Raw genomic sequence first — 27,373 nt, 5'->3', positions numbered from 1 at the left:
GGGGGCGGGGCAGGGCCTTATATGCGTCGCGGAAGTTAGAATAGCAATGATCCAAGGTTTTACCAGCCCTAGTTGCGCAATCGATATGCTGATACAATTTAGGGAGTCTTGTTTTCAGATTAGCCTTGTTAAAATCCCCAGCTACAATGAATGCAGCCTCCGGATAAATGGATTCCAGTTTGCAAAGAGTCCAATAAAGTTCGTTCAGAGCCATCGATGTGTCTGCTTGGGGGGGAATATATACGGCTGTGATTATAATCGAAGAGAATTCCCTTGGTAGATAATGCGATCGACATTTGATTGTGATTCTAAATCAGGTGAACAGAAGGACTTGAGTACCTGTATGTTGTTATGATCACCCTTTGTAGTCTGTAATCGAGTTGCCTGTTTGATGGGGCGTCTTATACGCTTCCGGGTTAGAGTCCCGCTCCTTGAAAGTGGCATCTCTAGCCTTTAGCTCGATGCGGATGTTGCCTGTAATCTATGGCTTCTGGTTGGGATATATGTGTATGGTCACTGTGGGGACGACATCATCGATTCACTTATTGAAGAAGCCGATGACTGAGGTGGCATACTCCTCAATGTCATTGGATAAATCCCTGACCCTATTCCAGTCTGTCCTAGCAAAACAATCCTGTAGCGTAGCATCCGCATCATCAGACCACTTCCGTATTGAGTCACTGGTGCTTCCTGCTTTAATATGTGCTTGTTAGCAGGAATCAGGTGGAATTATGGTCAGATTTGCCAAATGGAGGGCGAGGGAGAGCTTTGTATGCATCTCTGTGTGTGGAGTACAGGTGATCTAGAGTTTTTTTCCCTCTAGTTGAACATGTTACATGCTGGTCTAAATGAGGTAAAACGGATTTGAGTTTACCTGCATTAAAGTCCCCAGGACATTAGGAGCATTTTCTTTTTTGCTTATGACCTTATACAGCTGGTTGAGTGCGTTCCTAGTATCAGCATCGGTTTGTGGTGGTAAATAGACTGCTACGAATAATATAGATGAGAACTCTCTTGGTAGATAGTGTGATCTACAGATTATCATGAGATACTCTACCTCAGGCGAGCAATACCTCGAGACTTCTTTAATATTAGACATCGTCTTACCAGACGTAGCTGCTCTGTCCTGCCGATGCATGGAAAATCCCGCCAGCTCTATATTATCCATGTTGTCGTTCAGCCACGACTCGGATTTAAACAACGATAATAATTATTTAATAATAATATAAGATAGGATAAGATAAGATCCCGTTGGTAGGATCGTCTTGATCGTATATCATCCGTTTTGTTTTTGAACGTTGGCCAATAGAACAGATGGTAGTGGAAGTTTATTCACTCGCCTACAAATTCTCAGAATTCCCGCCCCCCTTTTCTGTCTTTTCTTCACGCAATGGATGGGGGATTTGGGCCCGTTCCCGAGATAGCAGGATACACTTTGCGTCGGACTCATTAAATAAAAAATCTTGGTCGAGTTCAAGGTAAGTAATCGCTGTTCTGATGTACAGAAGTTATTTTCGGGAGCAGCAACGATAAAACATTTGGTAAGGAGCCTGTAAAACGGCAGCCATCTTACTCTCAAGGTCACCAATAATAAGAAGAGCCTTGCTTGGGCCAACGAAAAACGAGCAATGGACATTAGACCGGTGGAAATCTGTCCTTTGGTCTGATAAATCCAAATTTGAGATTTTTGGTTCCAACAGCTGTGTCTTTGTGAGACACAGATTAGGTGAACGGATGATCTCCTCGTGTGGTTCCCACCATGAAGCATGGAGGAGGAGGTGTGATGGTCTGGGGCTGCTTTGCTGGTGACACTGTAAGTGATTTATTTAGAATTCAAGACACACTTAACCAGCATTGCTACCAAAGCATTCTGCTGCGATACACCATCCCATCTGGTTTGTGCTTAGTGGGACTATCATTTGTTTTTCAAAAGGACAATGACCCAACAGACCTCCAGGCTGTGTAAGGGCTATTTGACCAAGAAGGAGAGTGATGGAGTGCTGCATCATATGACCTGGCTTCCACAATCACCTGACCTCAACCCAATTGAGATGGTTTGGGATGAGTTGGACTGCAGAGTGAAGGAAAAGCAGCCAGCAAGTGCTCAGCATATGTAGGAACTCCTTCAAGACTGTTGGAAAAGCATTCCAGGTGAAGCTGGTTGAGAGAATGTCAAGAGCGTGCAAAACTGTCATCAAGGCAAAGGGTAGCTACTAAAATATATTTTGATTCGTTTAACACTTTTGTTTGGTTACTACATGATTTCATATGTGTTATTTCATAGATATGATGTCTTCCCCATTATTCTACAATGTAGAAAATAGTAAAAAGGCAGGTCGGGGACAGGTGAGAGTTCATAAACCAGGTCAGAGTCCAAACAGTACCAGGGGATTGGCAGGCTCGAGGTCAAGACAGGCAGAGTGGTCAGGCAGGCGGGAAACACAGGGATAAATACACTGGTACAGAGAGACAGGAAACACAGGGATAAATACACTGGCACAGAGAGACAGGAAACACAGGGATAAATACACTGGTACAGAGAGACAGGAAACAGGGATAAATACACTGACTCAGAGAGACAGGAAACACAGGGATAAATACACTGGTACAGAGAGACAGGAAACACAGGGATAAATACACCAGGGACTAAAGGGGAAAACAGGACCACACCTGGGGGTGGGTGGAGACAATCACAGAGACAGGTGAAACAGATCAGGGCGTGACAGAATGACATATGCTGTATTTGCTATAGGCCTATTGTTGTTGTTGTTGTTGTTGTTGTTGTTGTTGTTGTGACACTTTGATGTTTTGATAATATGCAGCTGTTTTAGTCACACCTCTGGCAGTCACACCTTTGATAGTCACACCTTCGGCAGTCACACCTTTGGTAGTCACACCTTTGGCAGTCACACCTTTGGTAGTCACACCTTTGGTAATCACACCTTTGGCAGTCACACCTTTGGCAGTCACACCTTTGGCAGTCACACCTTCGGCAGTCACACCTTTGGTAGTCACACCTTTGGTAGTCACACCTTTGGTAGTCACACCTTTGGTAGTCACACCTCTGGTAGTCACACCTTCGGTAGTCACACCTTTGGCAGTCACACCTTTGGCAGTCACACCTTTGGCAGTCACACCTTTGGCAGTCACACCTTTGGTAGTCACACCTTTGGTAGATCTAGCTTGGACTGTAGCCTACTAAAAGCCTATTCCTGCTCTTTCCACGCGATCCATCAAACACATTTGGTGTGTCATCGTAGTGATGTCTGCCTTGTGGTGTCATTAAGAAAACCGAAAGGTGTCAAAGACTACTGACAGATATAGCAAACAACCTTTCTGAATTTTAAAGTAATCCTAGAAGTAATAATCTAGTTTTTCCAAAATATCTATAATCTGATTACAATATATTACATTTAATCCATTACTCCCCAACCCTGTGTGAGTGAGTGAGTGAGTGAGTGAGTGAGTGAGTGGGCTAGTGAGTGAGCGAGTGAGTGAGTGGGCTAGTGAGTGAGCGAGTGAGTGAGTGGGCGAGTGAGTGAGTGAGTGAGTGAGTGGGTGAGTGAGTGGACGAGTGAGTGAGTGTGCGAGTGAGTGAGTGAGTGAGTGAGTGAGTGAGTGGGTGAGTGAGTGAGCGAGTGAGTGAGTGAGCGAGTGAGTGAGTGGGCGAGTGAGTGAGTGAGTGAGTGAGTGGGTGAGTGAGTGGACGAGTGAGTGAGTGTGCGAGTGAGTGAGTGAGTGGGTGAGTGAGTGGACGAGTGAGTGAGTGGGTGAGTGAGTGGACGAGTGAGTGAGTGAGTGAGTGAGTGGGCGAGTGAGTGAGTGAGTGAGTGGGCGAGCGTCTGTGTGTCTATGTGAAAGTGCTGTGATGTAGTTTCACCACCTTGCAGTTTCACTGTTAGGAATGAAGAGGACAGAAGGAGGAAATCCCTGCAGACGCATCTGGAGACCATATCAAACTGTGAACCTAGGTGAGAACCCTAACCCCTAACCCCTACACCCTAACCCCTAACCTCTACAACATAACCCCTACACCCTAACCCCTACACCCTAACCCCTACACCCTACAACCTAACCCCTACACCCTAACCCCTAACCTCTACAACATAACTCCTACACACTAACCCCTACACCCTAACCCCTACACCCTAACCCATAACCTCTACAACATAACCCCTACACCCTAACCTCTACAACCTAACCCCTAACCTCTACAACATAACCCCTACACCCTAACCTCTACACCCTACATCCTAACCTCTACACCCTAACCTCTACACCCTAACCCCTACACCCTAACCCCTACACCCTAACCCCTACACCCTAACCCCTAACCTCTACAACATAACCCCTACACCCTAACCTCTACAACATAACCCCTACACCCTACAACCTAACCCCTACACCCTAACCCCTAACCTCTAACCTCTACACCCTAATCTCTACACCCTAACCTCTACACCCTAACCTCTACACCCTAGCCCCTAACCCCTACACCCTAACCTCTACACCCTAACCTCTACCCTAACCCCTACACCCTAACCCCTACACCCTAACCTCTACACCCTACACCCTAACCTTTACACCGTAAACCCTAACCTCTACACCCTAACCCCTACAACCTAACCCCTACACCCTAACCTCTACACCCTAAAGGGTCATCTCTCTCTCTCTCAGCACCAAACCAACATTAGAGGAGAATTGTGTCTGGTCCCAGTCATTTAACCTCTCTCTCTATGTCCCTCCATCTCTCAGCACCAAACCAACATTACAGGAGAATAGTGTCTGGTCCCAGTCATTTAACCTCTCTCTCTATGTCCCTCCATCTCTCAGCACCAAACCAACATTAGAGGAGATGAGCGTTTGGTCCCAGTCGTTCGACAAGCTGATGAAGAATCCTGCAGGTCGGAACGTGTTCAGAGAGTTCTTAAGGACTGAGTACAGCGAGGAGAACATGTTGTTCTGGCTGGCCTGTGAAGACCTCAAACAGGAGATGAACAAGAACACAGTGGAGGAGAAGGCACGCATGATCTACGAGGACTACATCTCTGTCCTGTCTCCCAAAGAGGTTTGAGTACTTCCTGTTTCTCTCCCCCTTCCTCACCCCATCTTCTCTGTCCTCCCTCTCTCCTTTTCTCTCAATACTCCTCTGCCTATTGCCTGTCCTCTTGTCTTTGTCCTCCCCTCATCCTGAAAAAGTTGAGACTGCAGCTTCTCTCTCTCTCTCTCTCTCTCTCTCTCTCTCTTACGGGAGTTGTAGCGATGAGACAAGACTGTAACTACGAATTGGATACCAAATTGGGGAGAAAAAAATATATAAATTAATATTTCTATTTAGCCAGATCCTAATTGGTATGTCAAATTTCATGTTCACTTTGATGGCATAGAATGCCCTTCTTGCCTTGTCTCTCAGATCGTTCACAGCTTTGTGGAAGTTACCTGTGGAGGTGATGTTTAGGCCGAGGTATGTATAGTTTTTTGTGTGCTCTGGGGCAACAGTGTCTAGATAGAATTTGTTTTCGTGGTCATGGCAACTGGACCTTATTTGGAACACCATTATTTTTGTCTTACTGAGATTTACTGTCAGGGCCCAGGTCTGACAAAACCTGTGCAGAAGATCTAGGTGCTGCTGTAGACCCTCCTTGGTTGGTGACAGAAGCACCAGACATTTAACTTTAGATTCGAGTAGGGTGAGGCCAGGTGCTGCAGACTGTTCTTGTGCCCTTGCCAATTTGTTGATATACAGATGAATTCGGAAGTTTACAATCACTTAGTTTGGAGTCATTAAAACTCATTTTTCAACCACCCCACACATTTCTTGTTAACTAACTATAGATTTGGCAAGTCAGTTAGGACATCTACTTTGTGCATGACAAAAGTAATTCTTCCAACAATTGTTTACAGACAGATTATTTCACTTATAATTCACTGTATTACAATTCCAGTGGGTCAGAAGTTTACATAGACTAAGTTGACTGTGCCTTTTAAACAGCTTGGAAAATTCCAGAAAATTATGTCATGGCTTTAGAAGCTTCTGATAGGCGAATTGACATAATTTGAGTCAATTGGAGGTGTACCTGTGGATGTATTTCAAGGCCTACTTTCAAACTCAGTGCCTCTTTGATTGACATCATGGGAAAATCAAAAGAAATCAGCCAAGACCTCAGGAAAAAAAACTGTAGACCTCCACAAGTCTGGTTCATCCTTGGGAGCAATTTCTAAAAGCCTGAAGGTACCGCGTTCATCTGTACAGACAATAGTACGCAAATATAAACACCATGGGACCATGCAGCCGTCATACCACTCAGGAAGGAGACGCGTTCTGTCTCCTAGAGATGAACGCACTTTGGTGCGAAAAGTACAAATCAATCCCAGAACAACAGTAAAGGACCTTATGAAGATGCTGGAGGAAACAGGTACAAATGTATCTATATCTACAGTAAAACGAGTCCTATATCGACATAACCTGAAATGCCGCTCAGCAAGGAAGAAGCCACTGCTCCAAAACCGACATAAAAAACCACACATGGGGAAAAAAGGTCGTACTTTTTGGAGAAATGTCCTCTGGTCTGATGAAACAAAAATATAACTGTTTGGCCATAATGACCATCGTTATGTTTGGAGGAAAAAGAAGAGGCTTGCAAGCCGAAGAACACCATCCCAACTGTGAAGCACGGGTGTGGCAGCATCATGTTGTGGGGGTGTTTTGCTGCAGGAAGAACTGGTGCATCCAGTTACACCAGCTCTGTCAGGAGGAATGGGTCAAAATTCACCAAACTTATTGTGGGAAGCTTGTGGGACTGACAACATTTTTACAGATTCTCCACTCGGTTTTCAAATTATGGCCAGTATTCTTCAGAAGTGCTAAGCACTTAGTGTGTCTGTTAGTTTCCTGGTCTGTCTCTAAATCGTGTGGAGCCATACAGGGCAATGCAGGCCAGCTATGAAGCTTTACCCTCTTCTACCCTCCTCTAACCTCCTCTACTATCCTCTACTATCCTCTACTATCCTCTACCCTCCCCTACTATCCTCTACTATCCTCTACTATCCTCTACCCTCCTCTACCCTCCTCTACTATCCTCTACCCTCCTCTACTATCCTCTACTATCCTCTACCCTCCTCTACTATCCTCTACTATCCTCTACTATCCTCTAATATCCTCTGCCCTCCTCTACTATCCTCTACCCTCCTCTACTATCCTCTACCCTCCTCTACTATCCTCTACCCTCCTCTACCCTGGGTGTAGAGGTTAGAGTGTAGGGGTTAGGGTGTAGGGGCTAGGGTGTAGGGGCTAGGGTGTAGACGTTGGAGGTTAGGGTGTAGAGGTTAGGGTGTAGGGGTTAGGGTGTAGAGGTTAGGGTGTAGAGGTTAGGGTGTAGAGGTAAGGGTTTAGAGGTTAGAGGTTAGGGTGTAGGGGTTAGGGTGTAGAGGTTAGGGTGTAGAGGTTAGAGGTTAGGGTGTAGACGTTGGAGGTTAGGGTGTAGAGGTTAGGGTGTAGGGGTTAGGGCGTAGAGGTTAGGGTGTATACTATCCTCTACCCTCCTCTACTATCCTCTACTATCCTCTACCCTCCTCTACCCTCCTCTACTATCCTCTACTATCCTCTACCCTCCTCTACTATCCTCTACTATCCTCTACCCTCCTCTACTATCCTCTAATATCCTCTACTATCCTCTACTATCCTCTGCTATCCTATACCCTCCTCTACCCTCCTCTACCCTCCTCTACTATCCTCTACTATCCTCTACCCGTCTCTACTATCCTCTACCCTCCTCTACTATCCTCTACTATCCTCTACCCTCCTCTGCTATCCTCTACCCTCCTCTACTATCCTCTACTATCCTCTACTATCCTCTACCCTCCTCTACTATCCTCTACTATCCTCTACTATCCTCTAATAGCCTCTACTATCCTCTACTATCCTCTACCCTCCTCTACTATCCTCTACCCTCCTCTACTATCCTCTACCGTCCTCTACTATCCTCTACTATCCTCTACCCTCCTCTACTATCCTCTACCCTCCTCTACTATCCTCTACTATCCTCTACTATCCTCTAATATCTTCTACTATCCTCTACTATCCTCTACTATCCTCTACCCTCCTCTACTATCCTCTACCCTCCTCTACTATCCTCTACTATCCTCTACTATCCTCTACCCTCCTCTACTATCCTCTACTATCCTCTACTATCCTCTACCAACCTCTACCCTCCTCTACTATCCTCTACTATCCTCTACTATCCTCTACCCTCCTCTACCCTCCTCTACTATCCTCTACTATCCTCTACCCTCCTCTACCCTCCTCTACTATCCTCTACCCTCCTCTACTATCCTCTACCCTCCTCTACTATCCTCTACTATCCTCTAATATCCTCTACCCTCCTCTACTATCCTCTAATATCCTCTACTATCCTCTACTATCCTCTACTATCCTCTACCCTCCTCTACTATCCTCTACTATCCTTTACTATCCTCTACCCTCCTCTACTATCCTCTACCCTCCTCTACTATCCTCTACTATCCTCTACTATCCTCTACCCTCCTCTACTATCCTCTACCCTCCTCTACTATCCTCTACTATCCTCTACTATCCTCTACCCTCCTCTACTATCCTCTACTATCCTCTACTATCCTCTGCCCTCCTCTACTATCCTCTACCCTCCTCTACTATCCTCTACCCTCCTCTACTATCCTCTACCCTCCTCTACTATCCTCTACCCTCCTCTACTATCCTCTACTATCCTCTACTATCCTCTACTATCCTCTACCCTCCTCTACTATCCTCTACCCTCCTCTACTATCCTCTACCCTCCTCTACTATCCTCTACTATCCTCTACTATCCTCTACCCTCCTCTACTATCCTCTACCCTCCTCTAATCTCCTCTACTATCCTCTACTATCCTCTACTATCCTCTACTATCCTCTACCCTCCCCTACTATCCTCTACTATCCTCTACTATCCTCTACCCTCCTCTACCCTCCTCTACTATCCTCTACCCTCCTCTACTATCCTCTACTATCCTCTACCCTCCTCTACTATCCTCTACTATCCTCTACTATACTCTACTATCCTCTACTATACTCTACTATCCTCTGCCCTCCTCTACTATCCTCTACCCTCCTCTACTATCCTCTACCCTCCTCTACTATCCTCTACCCTCCTCTACCCTGGGTGTAGAGGTTAGAGTGTAGGGGTTAGGGTGTAGGGGCTAGGGTGTAGGGGCTAGGGTGTAGACGTTGGAGGTTAGGGTGTAGAGGTTAGGGTGTAGGGGTTAGGGTGTAGAGGTTAGGGTGTAGAGGTTAGGGTGTAGAGGTAAGGGTTTAGAGGTTAGAGGTTAGGGTGTAGGGGTTAGGGTGTAGAGGTTAGGGTGTAGAGGTTAGGGTGTAGACGTTGGAGGTTAGGGTGTAGAGGTTAGGGTGTAGGGGTTAGGGGTTAGGGCGTAGAGGTTAGGGTGTATACTATCCTCTACCCTCCTCTACTATCCTCTACTATCCTCTACCCTCCTCTACCCTCCTCTACTATCCTCTACTAACCTCTACCCTCCTCTACTATCCTCTACTATCCTCTACCCTCCTCTACTATCCTCTAATATCCTCTACTATCCTCTACTATCCTCTACTATCCTCTGCTATCCTATACCCTCCTCTACCCTCCTCTACTATCCTCTACTATCCTCTACTATCCTCTACCCTCCTCTACTATCCTCTACTATCCTCTACTATCCTCTACCCTCCTCTACTATCCTCTACCCTCCTCTACTATCCTCTACCCTCCTCTACTATCCTCTACCCTCCTCTACTATCCTCTACTATCCTCTACCCTCCTCTACTATCCTCTACTATCCTCTACTATCCTCTACTATCCTCTACCCTCCTCTACTATCCTCTACTATCCTCTACTATCCTCTACCCTCCTCTACTATCCTCTACTATCCTCTACTATCCTCTACCCTCCTCTACTATCCTCTACCCTCCTCTACTATCCTCTACCCTCCTCTACTATCCTCTACTATCCTCTACTATCCTCTACCCTCCTCTACTATCCTCTACCCTCCTCTAACCTCCTCTACTATCCTCTACTATCCTCTACTATCCTCTACTATCCTCTACCCTCCCCTACTATCCTCTACTATTCTCTACTATCCTCTACCCTCCTCTACCCTCCTCTACTATCCTCTACCCTCCTCTACTATCCTCTACTATCCTCTACTATACTCTACTATCCTCTGCCCTCCTCTACTATCCTCTACCCTCCTCTACTATCCTCTACCCTCCTCTACTATCCTCTACCCTCCTCTACTATCCTCTACCCTCCTCTACCCTGGGTGTAGAGGTTAGAGTGTAGGGGTTAGGGTGTAGGGGCTAGGGTGTAGGGGCTAGGGTGTAGACGTTGGAGGTTAGGGTGTAGAGGTTAGGGTGTAGGGGTTAGGGTGTAGAGGTTAGGGTGTAGAGGTTAGGGTGTAGAGGTAAGGGTTTAGAGGTTAGAGGTTAGGGTGTAGGGGTTAGGGTGTAGAGGTTAGGGTGTAGAGGTTAGAGGTTAGGGTGTAGACGTTGGAGGTTAGGGTGTAGAGGTTAGGGTGTAGGGGTTAGGGGTTAGGGCGTAGAGGTTAGGGTGTATACTATCCTCTACCCTCCTCTACCCTCCTCTACTATCCTCTACTATCCTCTACCCTCCTCTACCCTCCTCTACTATCCTCTACTAACCTCTACCCTCCTCTACTATCCTCTACCCTCCTCTACTATCCTCTAATATCCTCTACTATCCTCTACTATCCTCTGCTATCCTATACCCTCCTCTACTATCCTCTACTATCCTCTACCCTTCTCTACTATCCTCTACCCTCCTCTACTATCCTCTACCCTCCTCTACTATCCTCTACTATCCTCTACTATCCTCTACTATCCTCTACCCTCCTCTACTATCCTCTACCCTCCTCTACTATCCTCTACCCTCCTCTACTATCCTCTACCCTCCTCTACTATCCTCTACTATCCTCTACTATCCTCTACCCTCCTCTACTATCCTCTACTATCCTCTACCCTCCTCTACTATCCTCTACTATCCTCTACTATCCTCTACCCTCCTCTACTATCCTCTACTATCCTCTACTATCCTCTACCCTCCTCTACTATCCTCTACTATCCTCTACTATCCTCTACCCTCCTCTACCCTCCTCTACTATCCTCTACTATCCTCTACCCTCCTCTACCCTCCTCTACTATCCTCTACCCTCCTCTACTATCCTCTACTATCCTCTACCCTCCTCTACTATCCTCTACTATCCTCTAATATCCTCTACCCTCCTCTACTATCCTCTAATATCCTCTACTATCCTCTACTATCCTCTACCCTCCTCTACTATCCTCTACTATCCTCTACTATCCTCTACTATCCTCTACCCTCCTCTACTATCCTCTACCCTCCTCTACTATCCTCTACTATCCTCTACCCTCCTCTACTATCCTCTACCCTCCTCTACTATCCTCTACTATCATCTACCCTCCTCTACTATCCTCTACCCTCCTCTACTATCCTCTACTATCCTCTACCCTCCTCTACTATCCTCTACTATCCTCTACTATCCTCTACCCTCCTCTACTATCCTCTACCCTCCTCTACTATCCTCTACCCTCCTCTACTATCCTCTACTATCCTCTACCCTCCTCTAACCTCCTCTACTATCCTCTACTATCCTCTACCCTCCTCTACTATCCTCTACCCTCCTCTACTATCCTCTACCCTCCTCTACTATCCTCTACCCTCCTCTACCCTCCTCTACCCTCCTCTACCCTCCTCTACCCTCCTCTTCTGACCTCTACCCTCCTCTACCCTCCTCTACCCTCCTCTTCTGACCTCTACTATCTTTTTAATAATTTAGTGGCTTTTAATTGGCGTGTGTGTATTTTCTTTATTCAAATAGTTAAATAAGGGTAAAATAAATAATACAAATCATGTATCTTATTTTTCCAACACAACTAATCACACGTGATTGCTCCTCCTGCTCTTCAACTTGTTGTTGCTGGAGTAAAACAGGTACTTTTAAAAAGACTAATCGTTGCTCAACAATTCTAAATGCAATCGCGTGTTAAAAACTGTTTTGCATCAGAAAGTGCTTTGAATGTTTTTTTCCTCAACTGGTAATAGAAGGAGCACTTCCCCGTTCACCATTCAAGTCCAGGCTATTGCCTCGTCACCCACCACTTTACAATGTGAGCTGGAGGCAGTATGCATTTAGAAAACAGACTTAATTGTTTGAAACCGGTGTGTTTTATTTCATATTATGAGACACGTCTTACCTTGCTTCAAAGTAGCCTATTGGCAAAATTCAACCATGGAAACATGGAGGCAATTATCTTTATAAAAACTTCATAGGCGGGAGCGTGAGTTTGGGGAAGCTTACAATTTAAGAAATGAGCGCATGGAACTCATAGCCTGTAGGCCAATGCAGCAGCAAGCCTTTAACTTCCATTACACTGGTACAGCGAGACCGGAAACACATGGATAAATACACAGGGGGTGGAGACAATAATGAGGATAGGTGAAACAGATCAGGGGGTGACAGCAGCAAGCCTTTAACTTCCATTACTCTTTCACACTGAAGACTGGTGATTGTCGAAGGGGAGATTGTTGGAAATATTTTTCAAATAGCATACTGTCAGGAACTATATTTTTAATATATTATAATTTGTAATGTATCTTAAAAAAAGTTAACTTTTCTACATTTCTGGGCAGCATGTTCAGGCGTGCGTGCTCCCTCAACATTATCAGGACAGAGAGACCAGACACATGCTCCCTCAACATTATCAGGACAGAGAGACCAGACACATGCTCCCTCAACATTATCAGGACAGAGAGACCAGACACATGCTCCCTCAACATTATCAGGACAGAGAGACCAGACACATGCTCCCTCAACATTATCAGGACAGAGAGACCAGACACATGCTCCCTCAACATTATCAGGACAGAGAGACCAGACACATGCTCCCTCAACATTATCAGGACAGAGAGACCAGACACATGCTCCCTCAACATTATCAGGACAGAGAGACCAGACACATGCTCCCTCAACATTATCAGGACAGAGAGACCAGACACATGCTCCCTCAACATTATCAGGACAGAGAGACCAGACACATGCTCCCTCAACATTATCAGGACAGAGAGACCAGACACATGCTCCCTCAACATTATCAGGACAGAGAGACCAGACACATACACCCTCAACATTATCAGGACAGAGAGACCAGACACATGCTCCCCCAACATTATCAGGACAGAGAGACCAGACACATACACCCTCAACATTATCAGGACAGAGAGACCAGACACATGCTCCCCCAACATTATCAGGACAGAGAGACCAGACACATGCTCCCCCAACATTATCAGGACAGAGAGACCAGACACATACACCCTCAACATTATCAGGACAGAGAGACCAGACACATGCTCCCCCAACATTATCAGGACAGAGAGACCAGACACATACACCCTCAACATTATCAGGACAGAGAGACCAGACACATGCTCCCCCAACATTATCAGGACAGAGAGACCAGACACATGCTCCATCAATATTATCAGGACAGAGAGACCAGACACATGCTCCCTCAACATTATCAGGACAGAGAGACCAGACACATACACTCTCAACATTATCAGGACAGAGAGACCAGACACATGCTCCCTCAACATTATCAGGACAGAGACCAGACACATGCTCCCTCAACATAATCGGGACAGAGAGACCAGACACATGCTCCCTCAACATTATCAGGACAGAGAGACCAGACACATGCTCCCTCAACATTATCAGGACAGAGAGACCAGACACATGCTCCCTCAACATTATCAGGACAGAGAGACCAGACACATGCTCCCCCAACATTATCAGGACAGAGAGACCAGACACATACACCCTCAACATTATCAGGACAGAGAGACCAGACACATGCTCCCCCAACATTATCAGGACAGAGAGACCAGACACATGCTCCCCCAACATTATCAGGACAGAGAGACCAGACACATGCTCCATCAATATTATCAGGACAGAGAGACCAGACACATGCTCCCTCAACATTATCAGGGCAGAGAGACCAGACACATACACCCTCAACATTATCAGGACAGAGAGACCAGACACATGCTCCCTCAACATTATCAGGACAGAGACCAGACACATGCTCCCTCAACATAATCGGGACAGAGAGACCAGACACATGCTCCCTCAACATAATCGGGACAGAGAGACCAGACACATGACTGTGATTAATACATGCATGAAATGAATGTAACCAAATGATGGGGATTAACGTTATATTTAATACTGGTGACATATGTAATGGGGAATTGATACAAATCAAAGGGCAAACAATTCACACGATGAAACAACGCTAATGATCCTCGATTCCTTTGTGGCGAAGTCTTGCTTTTTGTTTTGGGCATTTTATTTCCATTTCCTTCCCTATTGGACCCACCACTATGTCATGTTTTCCCCAGGTGGGCTGTTTAGAATGGTGTTGTCCCAGGTGGGCTGTTTAGAATGGTGTTGTCCCAGGTGGGCTGTTTAGAATGGTGTTGTCCCAGGTGGGCTGTTTAGAATGGTGTTGTCCCAGGTGGGCTGTTTAGAATAGTGTTGTCCCAGGTGGGCTGTTTAGAATGGTGTTGTCCCAGGTGGGCTGTTTAGAATAGTGTTGTCCCAGGTGGGCTGTTTAGAATGGTGTTGTCCCAGGTGGGCTGTTTAGAATGGTGTTGTCTCAGGTGCTCTGTTTAGAATGGTGTTGTCTCAGGTGTGTTGTTTAGAATGGTGTTGTCCCAGGTGGGCTGTTTAGAATGGTGTTGTCCCAGGTGGGCTGTTTAGAATGGTGTTGTCTCAGGTGCTCTGTTTAGAATGGTGTTGTCTCAGGTGTGTTGTGTAGAATGGTGTTTCCCCAGGTGTGCTGTTTAGAATGGTGTTGTCTCAGGTGTGTTGTTTAGAATGGTGTTGTCCCAGGTGTGTTGTTTAGAATGGTGTTGTCTCAGGTGTGCTGTTTAGAATGGTGTTTCCCCAGGTGTGTTGTTTAGAATGGTGTTTCCCCAGGTGTGCTGTTTAGAATGTTGTTTCCCCAGGTGTGTTGTAATGCTAGTCTATCTCCTCAGTGAGACCACTCATCTAGTCTGTCTGTCTCCTCAGTGAGACCACTCATCTAGTCTGTCTGTCTCCTCAGTGAGACCACTCATCTAGTCTGTCTGTCTCATCAGTGAAACCACTCATCTAGTCTGTCTGTCTCATCAGTGAAACCACTCATCTAGTCTGTCTGTCTCCTCAGTGAGACCACTCATCTAGTCTGTCTGTCTCCTCAGTGAGAACACTCATCTAGTCTGTCTGTCTCCTCAGTGAGACCACTCATCTAGTCTGTCTGTCTCCTCAGTGAGACCACTCATCTAGTCTGTCTGTCTCCTCAGTGAGACCACTCATCTAGTCTGTCTGTCTCCTCAGTGAGGCCACTCATCTAGTCTGTCTGTCTCCTCAGTGAGACCACTCATCTAGTCTGTCTGTCTCCTCAGTGAGACCACTCATCTAGTCTGTCTGTCTCCTCAGTGAGACCACTCATCTAGTCTGTCTGTCTCCTCAGTGAGACCACTCATCTAGTCTGTCTGCCTCCTCAGTGAGAGACCACTCATCTAGTCTGTCTGCCTCCTCAGTGAGAGACCACTCATCTAGTCTGTCTGCCTCCTCAGTGAGAGACCACTCATCTAGTCTGTCTGCCTCCTCAGTGAGAGACCACTCATCTAGTCTGTCTGCCTCCTCAGTGAGAGACCACTCATCTAGTCTGTCTGCCTCCTCAGTGAGAGACCACTCATCTAGTCTGTCTGCCTCCTCAGTGAGAGACCACTCATCTAGTCTGTCTACCTCCTCAGTGAGAGACCACTCATCTAGTCTGTCTGCCTCCTCAGTGAGAGACCACTCATCTAGTCTGTCTGCCTCCTCAGTGAGAGACCACTCATCTAGTCTGTCGTCTGTCTGCCTCCTCAGTGAGAGACCACTCATCTAGTCTGTCTGCCTCCTCAGTGAGAGACCACTCATCTAGTCTGTCTGTTTCATCCTGGGGAAGGTACTATTGTATTGGTTTAGGCCCCTTCCTACCAGCAGCCCCTCTAGTCCCTTAGTCTGTCTGTCTCGTCCTGGGGGGGAAGGTACTATTGTATTGGTTAGGCCCCTTCCTACCAGCAGCCCCTCTAGTCCCTTAGTCTGTCTGTCTCGTCCTGGAGAAGGTACTATTGTATTGGTTAGGCCCCTTCCTACCAGCAGCCCCTCTAGTCCCTTAGTCTGTCTGTCTTGTCCTGGGGGGGAAGGTACTATTGTATTGGTTAGGCCCCTTCCTACCAGCAGCCCCTCTAGTCCCTTAGTCTGTCTGTCTCGTCCTGGAGAAGGTACTATTGTATTGGTTAGGCCCCTTCCTACCAGCAGCCCCTCTAGTCCCTTAGTCTGTCTGTCTCGTCCTGGAGAAGGTACTATTGTATTGGTTAGGCCCCTTCCTACCAGCAGCCCCTCTAGTCCCTTAGTCTGTCTGTCTCGTCCTGGAGAAGGTACTATTGTATTGGTTAGGCCCCTTCCTACCAGCAGCCCCTCTAGTCCCTTAGTCTGTCTGTCTCGTCCTGGAGAAGGTACTATTGTATTGGTTAGGCCCCTTCCTACCAGCAGCCCCTCTAGTCCCTTAGTCTGTCTGTCTCGTCCTGGGGGGGAAGGTACTATTGTATTGGTTAGGCCCCTTCCTACCAGCAGCCCCTCTAGTCCCTTAGTATGTCTGTCTCGTCCTGGGGGGAAGGTACTATTGTATTGGTTTAGGCCCCTTCCTACCAGCAGCCCCTCTAGTCCCTTAGTCTGTCTGTCTCATCCTGGAGAAGGTACTATTGTATTGGTTAGGCCCCTTCCTACCAGCAGCCCCTCTAGTCCCTTAGTCTGTCTGTCTCGTCCTGGAGAAGGTACTATTGTATTGGTTAGGCCCCTTCCTACCAGCAGCCCCTCTAGTCCCTTAGTCTGTCTGTCTCGTCCTGGAGAAGGTACTATTGTATTGGTTAGGCCCCTTCCTACCAGCAGCCCCTCTAGTCCCTTAGTCTGTCTGTCTCGTCCTGGAGAAGGTACTATTGTATTGGTTAGGCCCCTTCCTACCAGCAGCCCCTCTAGTCCCTTAGTCTGTCTGTCTCGTCCTGGGGGGGAAGGTACTATTGTATTGGTTAGGCCCCTTCCTACCAGCAGCCCCTCTAGTCCCTTAGTCTGTCTGTCTCGTCCTGGAGAAGGTACTATTGTATTGGTTAGGCCCCTTCCTACCAGCAGCCCCTCTAGTCCCTTAGTCTGTCTGTCTCGTCCTGGAGAAGGTACTATTGTATTGGTTAGGCCCCTTCCTACCAGCAGCCCCTCTAGTCCCTTAGTCTGTCTGTCTTGTCCTGGGGGGGAAGGTACTATTGTATTGGTTAGGCCCCTTCCTACCAGCAGCCCCTCTAGTCCCTTAGTCTGTCTGTCTCGTCCTGGAGAAGGTACTATTGTATTGGTTAGGCCCCTTCCTACCAGCAGCCCCTCTAGTCCCTTAGTCTGTCTGTCTCGTCCTGGAGAAGGTACTATTGTATTGGTTAGGCCCCTTCCTACCAGCAGCCCCTCTAGTCCCTTAGTCTGTCTGTCTCGTCCTGGAGAAGGTACTATTGTATTGGTTAGGCCCCTTCCTACCAGCAGCCCCTCTAGTCCCTTAGTCTGTCTGTCTCGTCCTGGGGGGGAAGGTACTATTGTATTGGTTAGGCCCCTTCCTACCAGCAGCCCCTCTAGTCCCTTAGTCTGTCTGTCTCGTCCTGGGGGGGAAGGTACTATTGTATTGGTTTAGGCCCCTTCCTACCAGCAGCCCCTCTAGTCCCTTAGTCTGTCTGTCTCGTCCTGGAGAAGGTACTATTGTATTGGTTAGGCCCCTTCCTACCAGCAGCCCCTCTAGTCCCTTAGTCTGTCTGTCTCGTCCTGGAGAAGGTACTATTGTATTGGTTAGGCCCCTTCCTACCAGCAGCCCCTCTAGTCCCTTAGTCTGTCTGTCTCGTCCTGGAGAAGGTACTATTGTATTGGTTAGGCCCCTTCCTACCAGCAGCCCCTCTAGTCCCTTAGTCTGTCTGTCTCGTCCTGGAGAAGGAAGGTACTATTGTATTGGTTAGGCCCCTTCCTACCAGCAGCCCCTCTAGTCCCTTAGTCTGTCTGTCTCGTCCTGGAGAAGGTACTATTGTATTGGTTATAGACGCTATGTTCCCTTCATCCCTCTAATATCTCTTTACTGTACAACTATAGAAACTCACTGGTTTGGAAATCCATTACAAATTCACTGTGATGTGGTGATGCTCTTTCCTTTCTTCTCTGGTATTTTGAGTGTTTTTTGACATTTTGTTTATTGAGAGTCAATGTCTAATCTCTGTCTTTCATCCTCTCTGTCCTTCATTCTGTCTGTCTGTCTGTCTGTCTGTCTGTCTGTCTGTCTGTCTGTCTGTCTGTCTGTCTGTCTGTCTGTCTCTCTGTCTGTCTCTCTGTCTCTCTGTCTGTCTCTCTGTCTGTCTCTCTGTCTCTCTCAGGTGAGTCTGGACTCCCGGGTGAGAGAGGTGATTAACAGGAAGATACAGGAGCCTACGCCCTACACCTTTGAGGACGCCCAGCTTCAGATCTATACCTTAATGCACAGAGACTCCTATCCTCGCTTCCTCAACTCGTCTCTCTACAGATCACTGGTTCACCCAGGCTCCCGCACCTCCTCAGAGTCCTAGGTTCACCCAGGCTCCTGCACCTCCTCAGAGTCCTAGCTTCACCCAGGCTCCTGCACCTCCTCAGAGTCCTAGCTTCACCCAGGCTCCTGCACCTCCTCAGAGTCCTAGCTTCACCCAGGCTCCTGCACCTCCTCAGAGTCCTAGCTTCACCCAGGCTCCCGCACCTCCTCAGAGTCCTAGCTTCACCCAGGCTCCCGCACCTCCTCAGAGTCCTAGCTTCACCCAGGCTCCCGCACCTCCTCAGAGTCCTAGCTTCACCCAGGCTCCCGCACCTCCTCAGAGTCCTAGCTTCACCCAGGCTCCCGCACCTCCTCAGAGTCCTAGCTTCACCCAGGCTCCCGCACCTCCTCAGAGTCCTAGCTTCACCAGGCTCCTGCACCTCCTCAGTCATAGGTTCACAACATTCTCTCTCTCTCTCTCTCTCTCTCTCTCTCTCTCTCTCTCTCTCTCTCTCTCTCTTCTCTCTCTCTCTCTCTCTCTCTCTCTCTCTCTCTCTCTCTCTCTCTCTCTCTCTCTCTCTCTCTCTCTCTCTCTCTCTCTCTCTCTCTCTCTCTCTCTCTCTCTCTCTCTCTCTCTCTGCTCTTCCTCGCTGTCTCTTTCACTCCTCTCTACCTCACTCTATCTCTACCCCTGGTCTCTGTCTCTCTCCATCCACTCCCCCTCTGTCTCTCTCCATCCACTCCCCCTCTGTCTCTCTCCATTGCACAACCACTAAAGGAGAAAATATTTCTCCTTTTGTGGATTTTTCTAATGATTGTTGTAGGAATTTTCTGTAGAATTTTTTGAGTTGCCAATTCCTTTCACAGTTGTTGTTTTTTACGATGAACTCACTTCGTCATGCCATATATGGATTTCCTGACTGCACAGACACCCACAAATGCTTCCCTATTCCCTGTATAGTGCACTACCCACATAGGGCTCTGGTCAAAAGTAGTGCACTATATAGGGAAAAGGGTTCCATTTGACAAGCCAAGTTAACTGGAAGACACAGGGTTTTTTTTTCACAGGAGGAGACAGACACATTATTTCTGTTGTATTTAACAGCTTGTGGTGACAGCTGCTTCAGCATCAACTACTGATTATTTGGATTTACAACAATTTACAACAAATCTGCTTTTGCTTTGTATAAACTGTATTTGTATATATATATATATACTTATATATACTTATATACTTATATATATTATATACTTCCTCCTGACAAATGTCCTAATTTTGGAAGAGCGCTCAGATAAGAGAAACTCGGCAATAAGACACTGGAGTGAGTCAGACTACTTTCCAACGTTCACACAATGTTCACACAACGTTCACACAACGTTAAAGACAACGTCCCCCGTCCCCCCCCTTTTGCCGGACTGCCTGGACACTGCTGCTCTAATCCGATTCTGACTTTTGAACTCTCACCTTTGACCTGGCCACTGTCTCCCTCACCTCACTGCTATGATTGGCATTGGGTTGAGCTGTGGTTGGTCGATCAATCAGGGAGTAGAGGGGCTTCGAGACTTTCCATCCCAGGTGGGGGGGGGGGGGGGGGGGGGACAAGAACAAGTAAAAAAAGAAATAAAAAGGCTATTGAATTGTTAGCTGCTTTATGGGAAATGGAGTTTGAGGACAACAGATGTCTGTAGTTAGACAGGAGATGATGCCTGGGTCTTAACTTGATTTATTGTCAGTCAAAATGCTTTAAAGTTAGTATTATTAAATGTTATTTATTTAAACATTTTTTTGTTAAACTGTGATAATGATTTCACTGTACCTATATAAACAAAAACCCAGAGACACAAACCATCACATCAACACAAACCATCACATCAACACAAACCATCACATCAACACAAACCATCACATCAACACAACATCAAGTGCTTTATGTGACATGCTATTCCATAAAGGTAAGGAGTCATTTGAGTGTTTCCAGATTGAAAGGCCTTGCCATTCTGGCACCACCTGTAGGTGGTATACGGTACTCTCTCACAAACTCTCATTTTATTTAATTAGGAAAGTCAATTAAGAACAAATTCTTATTTACAATGACAGCAATGACAGGGGAACAGTGGGTTAACTGCCTTGTTCAAGGGGCAGAACTACAGATATTTTACCTTGTCAGCTACGGGATTCGATTCGATCCAGCAACCTTTCGGTTACTAGTCCAACACTCTAACCACAAGGCTACCTGCCGCCCCTGTTATGGTGGCTCCCTGTGGAGTTTACACAGTCCCACTAATAAACACAACTCACTAATACTGTCAGAAAGAGCTATCTAGTAGACACAGAAGTAAATCAACAGGGGTCAATTATCAAAACTGTGTGTGCACGTGTACAGGGGTGGTGTGTGTGTGTGCTAGCATGTGTGTGTGTGCTAGCGTGTGTGTGTGTGTGTGTGCTAGCGTGTGTGTGTGTGTGTGTGCTAGCGTGTGTGTGTCTGTGTGTGTGCTAGCATGTGTGTGTGTGTGTGCTAGCATATGTGTGTGTGTGTGTGTGCTAGCGTGTGTGTGTGTGTGTGTGTGTGTGTGCTAGCGTGTGTGTGTGTGTGCGCTAGCATGTGTGTGTGTGTGCTAGCGTTTGTGTGTGTGTGTGCCAGCATGTGTGTGTGTGTGTGTGCTAGCGTGTGTGTGTGTGTGCTAGCGTGTGCACGTGTGTGCTAGCGTGTGTGTGTGTGTGCTAGCGTGTGTGCTAGCGTGTGCGCGTGTGTGCTAGCGTGTGTGTGTGTGTGTGTGTGTGCTAGCATGTGTGTAGATTGTCTGTGTGTTTGGAGTGTTTCCAGGTATGTTGGACAGGTGTATCTTAGATCTCATACAGTAGACGCCAACATTTACTCCAGACCATATCAGCTCTATGGTGAAATAAGGGAAGGCAGGGTGGCCTAGTGGTTAGAGCGTTGGGCCAGTAGATTGAATCCCCGAGCTGACAAGGTAAAAAATCTGTTGTTCTGCCCCTGAACAAGGCAGTTAACTCACTGTTCCCTGGAAGGCTGTCATTCTAAATAAGAATGTGTTCTCTAACTGACTTGCCTAGTAAAATAAAAGGTAACAGACATTTCATTTACACTGTCCCTGGTGCATCTGAGTAACATTCTGTAAACTGAACTGGGAAGTGGCCCAGCTCCAGAGGAGTTAAAAACTGAACTGGGAAGTGGCCCAGCTCCAGAGGAGTTGTAAACTGAACTGGGAAGTAGCCCAGCTCCAGAGGAGTTGTAAACTGAACTGGGAAGTGGCCCAACCCCAGCTCCAGTTGGAGTTGTAAACTGAACTGGGAAGTGGCCCAGCTCCAGTTGGAGTTGATAACTGAACTGGGAAGTGGCCCAACCCCAGCTCCAGTTGATAACTGAACTGGGAAGTGGCCCAACCCCAGCTCCAGTTTGAGTTGTAAACTGAACTGGGAAGTGGCCCAACCCCAGCTCCAGTTGGAGTTGTAAACTGAACTGGGAAGTGGCCCAACCCCAGCTCGAGTTGGAGTTGTAAACTGAACTGGGAAGTGGCCCAACCCCAGCTCCAGTTGGAGTTGTAAACTGAACTGGGAAGTGGCCCAGCTCCAGAGGAGTTGTAAACTGAACTGGGAAGTGGCCCAGCTCCAGTTGGAGTTGTAAACTGAACTGGGAAGTGGCCCAACCCCAGCTCCAGAGGACTTGTAAATTGAACTCCCATCTCTGGAACAGTCAACTGAATGGAAATGGTGCTGTACTGAACGACCAGTTGAAGAATGGGGAGGTGTTGGGGAACGCTGTAAGTACGTCACTCATTGCTTTCAAGTCACACCTCCCCCCACACCAACCAAACGGGAGCAAACTGTTAGGCTACGTAGCTAATGTTCAAACCCTCTGTGGAGCTGTGAACTGAACTCCTGCCATCACTGGTGGGAAGGACTAGAGGGGCTGCTGGTGGGCAGGACTAGAGGGGCTGCTGGTGGGAAGGACTAGATGGGCTGCTGGTGGGCAGGACTAGAGGGGCCGCTGGTGGGCAGGACTAGAGGGGCTGCTGGTGAAAAGGACTAGAGGGGCTGCTGGTGGGCAGGAATAGAGGGGCTGCTGGTGGAAAGGGGCATAACCAAGGACTAGAGGAGCTGCTGGTGGGCAGGACTAGAGGGGCTGCTGGTGGGCAGGACTAGAGGGGCTGCTGGTGAGAAGGACTAGAGGGGCTGCTGGTGGGCAGGAATAGAGGGGCTGCTGGTGGAAAGGGGCCTAACCAAGGACTAGAGGGGCTGCTGGTGGGAAGGACTAGAGGGGCTGCTGGTGGGAAGGACTAGAGGGGCTGCTGGTGGGCAGGACTAGAGGGGCTGCTGGTGGGAAGGACTAGAGGGGCTGCTGGTGGGAAGGACTAGAGGGGCTGCTGGTGGAAAGGGGCCTAACCAAGGACTAGAGGGGCTGCTGGTGGGAAGGACTAGAGGGGCTGCTGGTGGGAAGGACTAGAGGGGCTGCTGGTGGGAAGGACTAGATGGGCAGCTGGTGGGAAGGACTAGAGGGGCTACTGGTGGGAAGGACTAGAGGGGCTACTGGTGGGAAGGACTAGAGGGGCTACTGGTGGGAAGGACTAGAGGGGCTGCTGGTGGGAAGGGGCCTAACCAAGGACTAGAGGGGCTGCTGGTGGAAAGGACTAGATGGGCTGCTGGTGGGAAGGACTAGAGGGGCTGCTGGTGGGAAGGACTAGAGGGGCTGCTGGTGGGAAGGACTAGAGGGGCTGCTGGTGAGAAGGACTAGAGGGGCTGCTGGTGGGCAGGAATAGAGGGGCTGCTGGTGGAAAGGGGCCTAACCAAGGACTAGAGGGGCTGCTGGTGGGAAGGACTAGAGGGGCTGCTGGTGGGCAGGACTAGAGGGGCTGCTGGTGGGAAGGACTAGAGGGGCTGCTGGTGGGCAGGACTAGAGGGGCTGCTGGTGGAAAGGGGCCTAACCAAGGACTAGAGGGGCTGCTGGTGGGAAGGACTAGAGGGGCTGCTGGTGGGAAGGACTAGAGGGGCTGCTGGTGGGAAGGACTAGATGGGCTGCTGGTGGGAAGGACTAGAGGGGCTGCTGGTGGGAAGGGGCCTAACCAAGGACTAGAGGGGCTGCTGGTGGGAAGGACTAGATGGGCTGCTGGTGGGAAGGACTAGAGGGGCTGCTGGTCTGAAGGACTAGAGGGGCTGCTGTTGGGAACGGGCCTAACAAAGGACTAGAGGGGCTGCTGGTGGAAGGACTAGAGGGGCTGCTGGTGGGAAGGACTAGAGGGGCTGCTGGTGGGAAGGACTAGAGGGGCTGCTGGTGGGAAGGACTAGAGGGGCTGCTGGTAGGAAGGACTAGAGGGGATGCTGGTGGGAAGGACTAGAGGGGATGCTGGTGGGAAGGACTAGAGGGGATGCTGGTGGGAAGGACTAGAGGGGATGCTGGTGGGAAGGACTAGAGGGGCTGCTGGTGGGAAGGACTAGAGGGGCTGCTGGTGGGAAGGACTAGAGGGGCTGCTGGTGGGCAGGACTAGATGGGCTGCTGGTGGGAAGGACTAGAGGGGCTGCTGGAACAGTCAACTGAATGGAAATGGTGCTGTACTGAACGACCAGTTGAAGAATGGGGAGGTGTTGGGGAACGCTGTAAGTACGTCACTCATTGCTTTCAAGTCACACCTCCCCCCACACCAACCAAACGGGAGCAAACTGTTAGGCTACGTAGCTAATGTTCAAACCCTCTGTGGAGCTGTGAACTGAACTCCTGCCATCACTGGTGGGAAGGACTAGAGGGGCTGCTGGTGGGCAGGACTAGAGGGGCTGCTGGTGGGTAGGACTAGATGGGCTGCTGGTGGGCAGGACTAGAGGGGCTGCTGGTGGGCAGGACTAGAGGGGCTGCTGGTGAGGACTAGAGGGGCTGCTGGTGGGCAGGAATAGAGGGGCTGCTGGTGGAAAGGGGCCTAACCAAGGACTAGAGGGGCTGCTGGTGGGAAGGACTAGAGGGGCTGCTGGTGGGCAAGACTAGAGGGGCTGCTGGTGGGAAGGACTAGAGGGGCTGCTGGTGGGCAGGACTAGAGGGGCTGCTGGTGGAAAGGGGCCTAACCAAGGACTAGAGGGGCTGCTGGTGGGAAGGACTAGAGGGGCTGCTGGTGGGAAGGACTAGAGGGGCTGCTGGTGGGAAGGACTAGAGGGGCTGCTGGTGGGAAGGACTAGATGGGCTGCTGGTGGGAAGGACTAGAGGGGCTGCTGGTGGGAAGGGGCCTAACCAAGGACTAGAGGGGCTGCTGGTGGTAAGGACTAGATGGGCTGCTGGTGGGAAGGACTAGAGGGGCTGCTGGTGGGAAGGACTAGAGGGGCTGCTGGTGGGAAGGACTAGAGGGGCTGCTGGTGAGAAGCACTAGAGGGGCTGCTGGTGAGAAGGACTAGAGGGGCTGCTGGTGGGCAGGAATAGAGGGGCTGCTGGTGGAAAGGGGCCTAACCAAGGACTAGAGGGGCTGCTGGTGGGAAGGACTAGAGGGGCTGCTGGTGGGCAGGACTAGAGGGGCTGCTGGTGAGAAGGACTAGAGGGGCTGCTGGTGGGCAGGAATAGAGGGGCTGCTGGTGGAAAGGGGCCTAACCAAGGACTAGAGGGGCTGCTGGTGGGAAGGACTAGAGGGGCTGCTGGTGGGCAAGACTAGAGGGGCTGCTGGTGGGAAGGACTAGAGTGGCTGCTGGTGGGCAGGACTAGAGGGGCTGCTGGTGGAAAGGGGCCTAACCAAGGACTAGAGGGGCTGCTGGTGGGAAGGACTAGAGGGGCTGCTGGTGGGAAGGACTAGAGGGGCTGCTGGTGGGAAGGACTAGAGGGGCTGCTGGTGGGAAGGACTAGATGGGCTGCTGGTGGGAAGGACTAGAGGGGCTGCTGGTGGGAAGGGGCCTAACCAAGGACTAGAGGGGCTGCTGGTGGAAAGGACTAGATGGGCTGCTGGTGGGAAGGACTAGAGGGGCTGCTGGTGGGAAGGACTAGAGGGGCTGCTGGTGGGAAGGACTAGAGGGGCTGCTGGTGAGAAGCACTAGAGGGGCTGCTGGTGAGAAGGACTAGAGGGTCTGCTGGTGGGCAGGAATAGAGGGGCTGCTGGTGGAAAGGGGCCTAACCAAGGACTAGAGGGGCTGCTGGTGGGAAGGACTAGAGGGGCTGCTGGTGGGCAGGACTAGAGGGGCTGCTGGTGGGCAGGACTAGAGGGGCTGCTGGTGGAAAGGGGCCTAACCAAGGACTAGAGGGGCTGCTGGTGGGAAGGACTAGAGGGGCTGCTGGTGGGAAGGGGCCTAACCAAGGACTAGAGGGGCTGCTGGTGGAAAGGACTAGATGGGCTGCTGTTGGGAAGGACTAGAGGGGCTGCTGGTGGGAAGGACTAGAGGGACTGCTGGTGGGAAGGACTAGAGGGGCTGCTGGTGAGAAGGACTAGAGGGGCTGCTGTTGGGCAGGAATAGAGGGGCTGCTGGTGGGAAGGACTAGAGGGGCTGCTGGTGGGAAGGGGCCTAACCAAGGACTAGAGGGGCTGCTGGTGGAAAGGACTAGATGGGCTGCTGGTGGGAAGGACTAGAGGGGCTGCTGGTGGGAAGGACTAGAGGGACTGCTGGTGGGAAGGACTAGAGGGGCTGCTGGTGAGAAGGACTAGAGGGGCTGCTGGTGGGCAGGAATAGAGGGGCTGCTGGTGGAAAGGGGCCTAACCAAGGACTAGAGGGGCTGCTGGTGGGCAGGACTAGAGGGGCTGCTGGTGGGCAGGACTAGAGGGGATGCTGGTGGAAAGGGGCCTAACCAAGGACTAGAGGGGCTGCTGGTGGGAAGGACTAGAGGGGCTGCTGGTGGGAAGGACTAGAGGGGCTGCTGGTGGGAAGGACTAGAGGGCCTGCTGGTGGGAAGGACTAGATGGGCTGCTGGTGGGAAGGACTAGAGGGGCTGCTGGTGGGAAGGGGCCTAACCAAGGACTAGAGGGGCTGCTGGTGGGAAGGACTAGATGGGCTGCTGGTGGGAAGGACTAGATGGGCTGCTGGTGGGAAGGACTAGAGGGGCTGCTGGTGGGAAGTACTAGAGGGGCTGCTGGTGGGAAGGACTAGAGGGGCTGCTGTTGGGAACGGGCCTAACAAAGGACTAGAGGGGCTGCTGGTGGAAAGACTAGAGGGGCTGCTGGTGGGAAGGACTAGAGGGGCTGCTGGTGGGAAGGACTAGAGGGGCTGCTGGTGGGAAGGACTAGAGGGGCTGCTGGTAGGAAGGACTAGAGGGGATGCTGGTGGGAAGGACTAGAGGGGATGCTGGTGGGAAGGACTAGAGGGGATGCTGGTGGGAAGGACTAGAGGGGCTGCTGGTGGGCAGGACTAGAGGGGCTGCTGGTGGGAAGGACTAGAGGGGCTGCTGGTGGGCAGGACTAGAGGGGCTGCTGGTGGGAAGGACTAGAGGGGCTGCTGGAACAGTCAACTGAATGGAAATGGTGCTGTACTGAACGACCAGTTGAAGAATGGGGAGGTGTTGGGGAACGCTGTAAGTACGTCACTCATTGCTTTCAAGCCACACCTCCCCCCACACCAACCAAACGGGAGCAAACTGTTCGGCTACGTAGCTAATGTTCAAACCCTCTGTTGAGCTGTGAACTGAACTCCTGCCATCACTGGTGGGAAGGACTAGAGGGGCTGCTGGTGGGCAGGACTAGAGGGGC

At 49.6% G+C, this 27,373-nt stretch overlaps 1 protein-coding gene across 4 annotated transcripts in view; it reads left to right on the top strand.

The window, feature by feature from the left end:
- Positions 1-19,228, top strand: part of LOC109884454 (regulator of G-protein signaling 17-like) — a 108,511-nt gene extending 89,283 nt beyond the window's left edge. For 2 of the 4 annotated variants that reach the window (XM_031804198.1, XM_031804197.1), the window contains exons 4-6: positions 3,891-3,971; positions 4,834-5,068; positions 18,588-19,228. In XM_031804198.1, coding sequence (XP_031660058.1) covers positions 3,891-3,971; positions 4,834-5,068; positions 18,588-18,776 — 505 coding nt within the window. In that variant the 3' untranslated portion in view covers positions 18,777-19,228. The remainder of the gene's footprint in view (positions 1-3,890; positions 3,972-4,833; positions 5,069-18,587) is intronic. The other 2 variants (XM_031804199.1, XM_031804200.1) reach the window with 2 other exon arrangements.
- Positions 19,229-27,373: the final 8,145 nt, after the last annotated feature.

The sequence above is a fragment of the Oncorhynchus kisutch genome, linkage group LG24 (assembly GCF_002021735.2).
Source record: "Oncorhynchus kisutch isolate 150728-3 linkage group LG24, Okis_V2, whole genome shotgun sequence".
NCBI classification, from domain to species: domain Eukaryota; kingdom Metazoa; phylum Chordata; class Actinopteri; order Salmoniformes; family Salmonidae; genus Oncorhynchus; species Oncorhynchus kisutch.
This window is presented reverse-complemented; position numbering and strand designations above follow the sequence as displayed.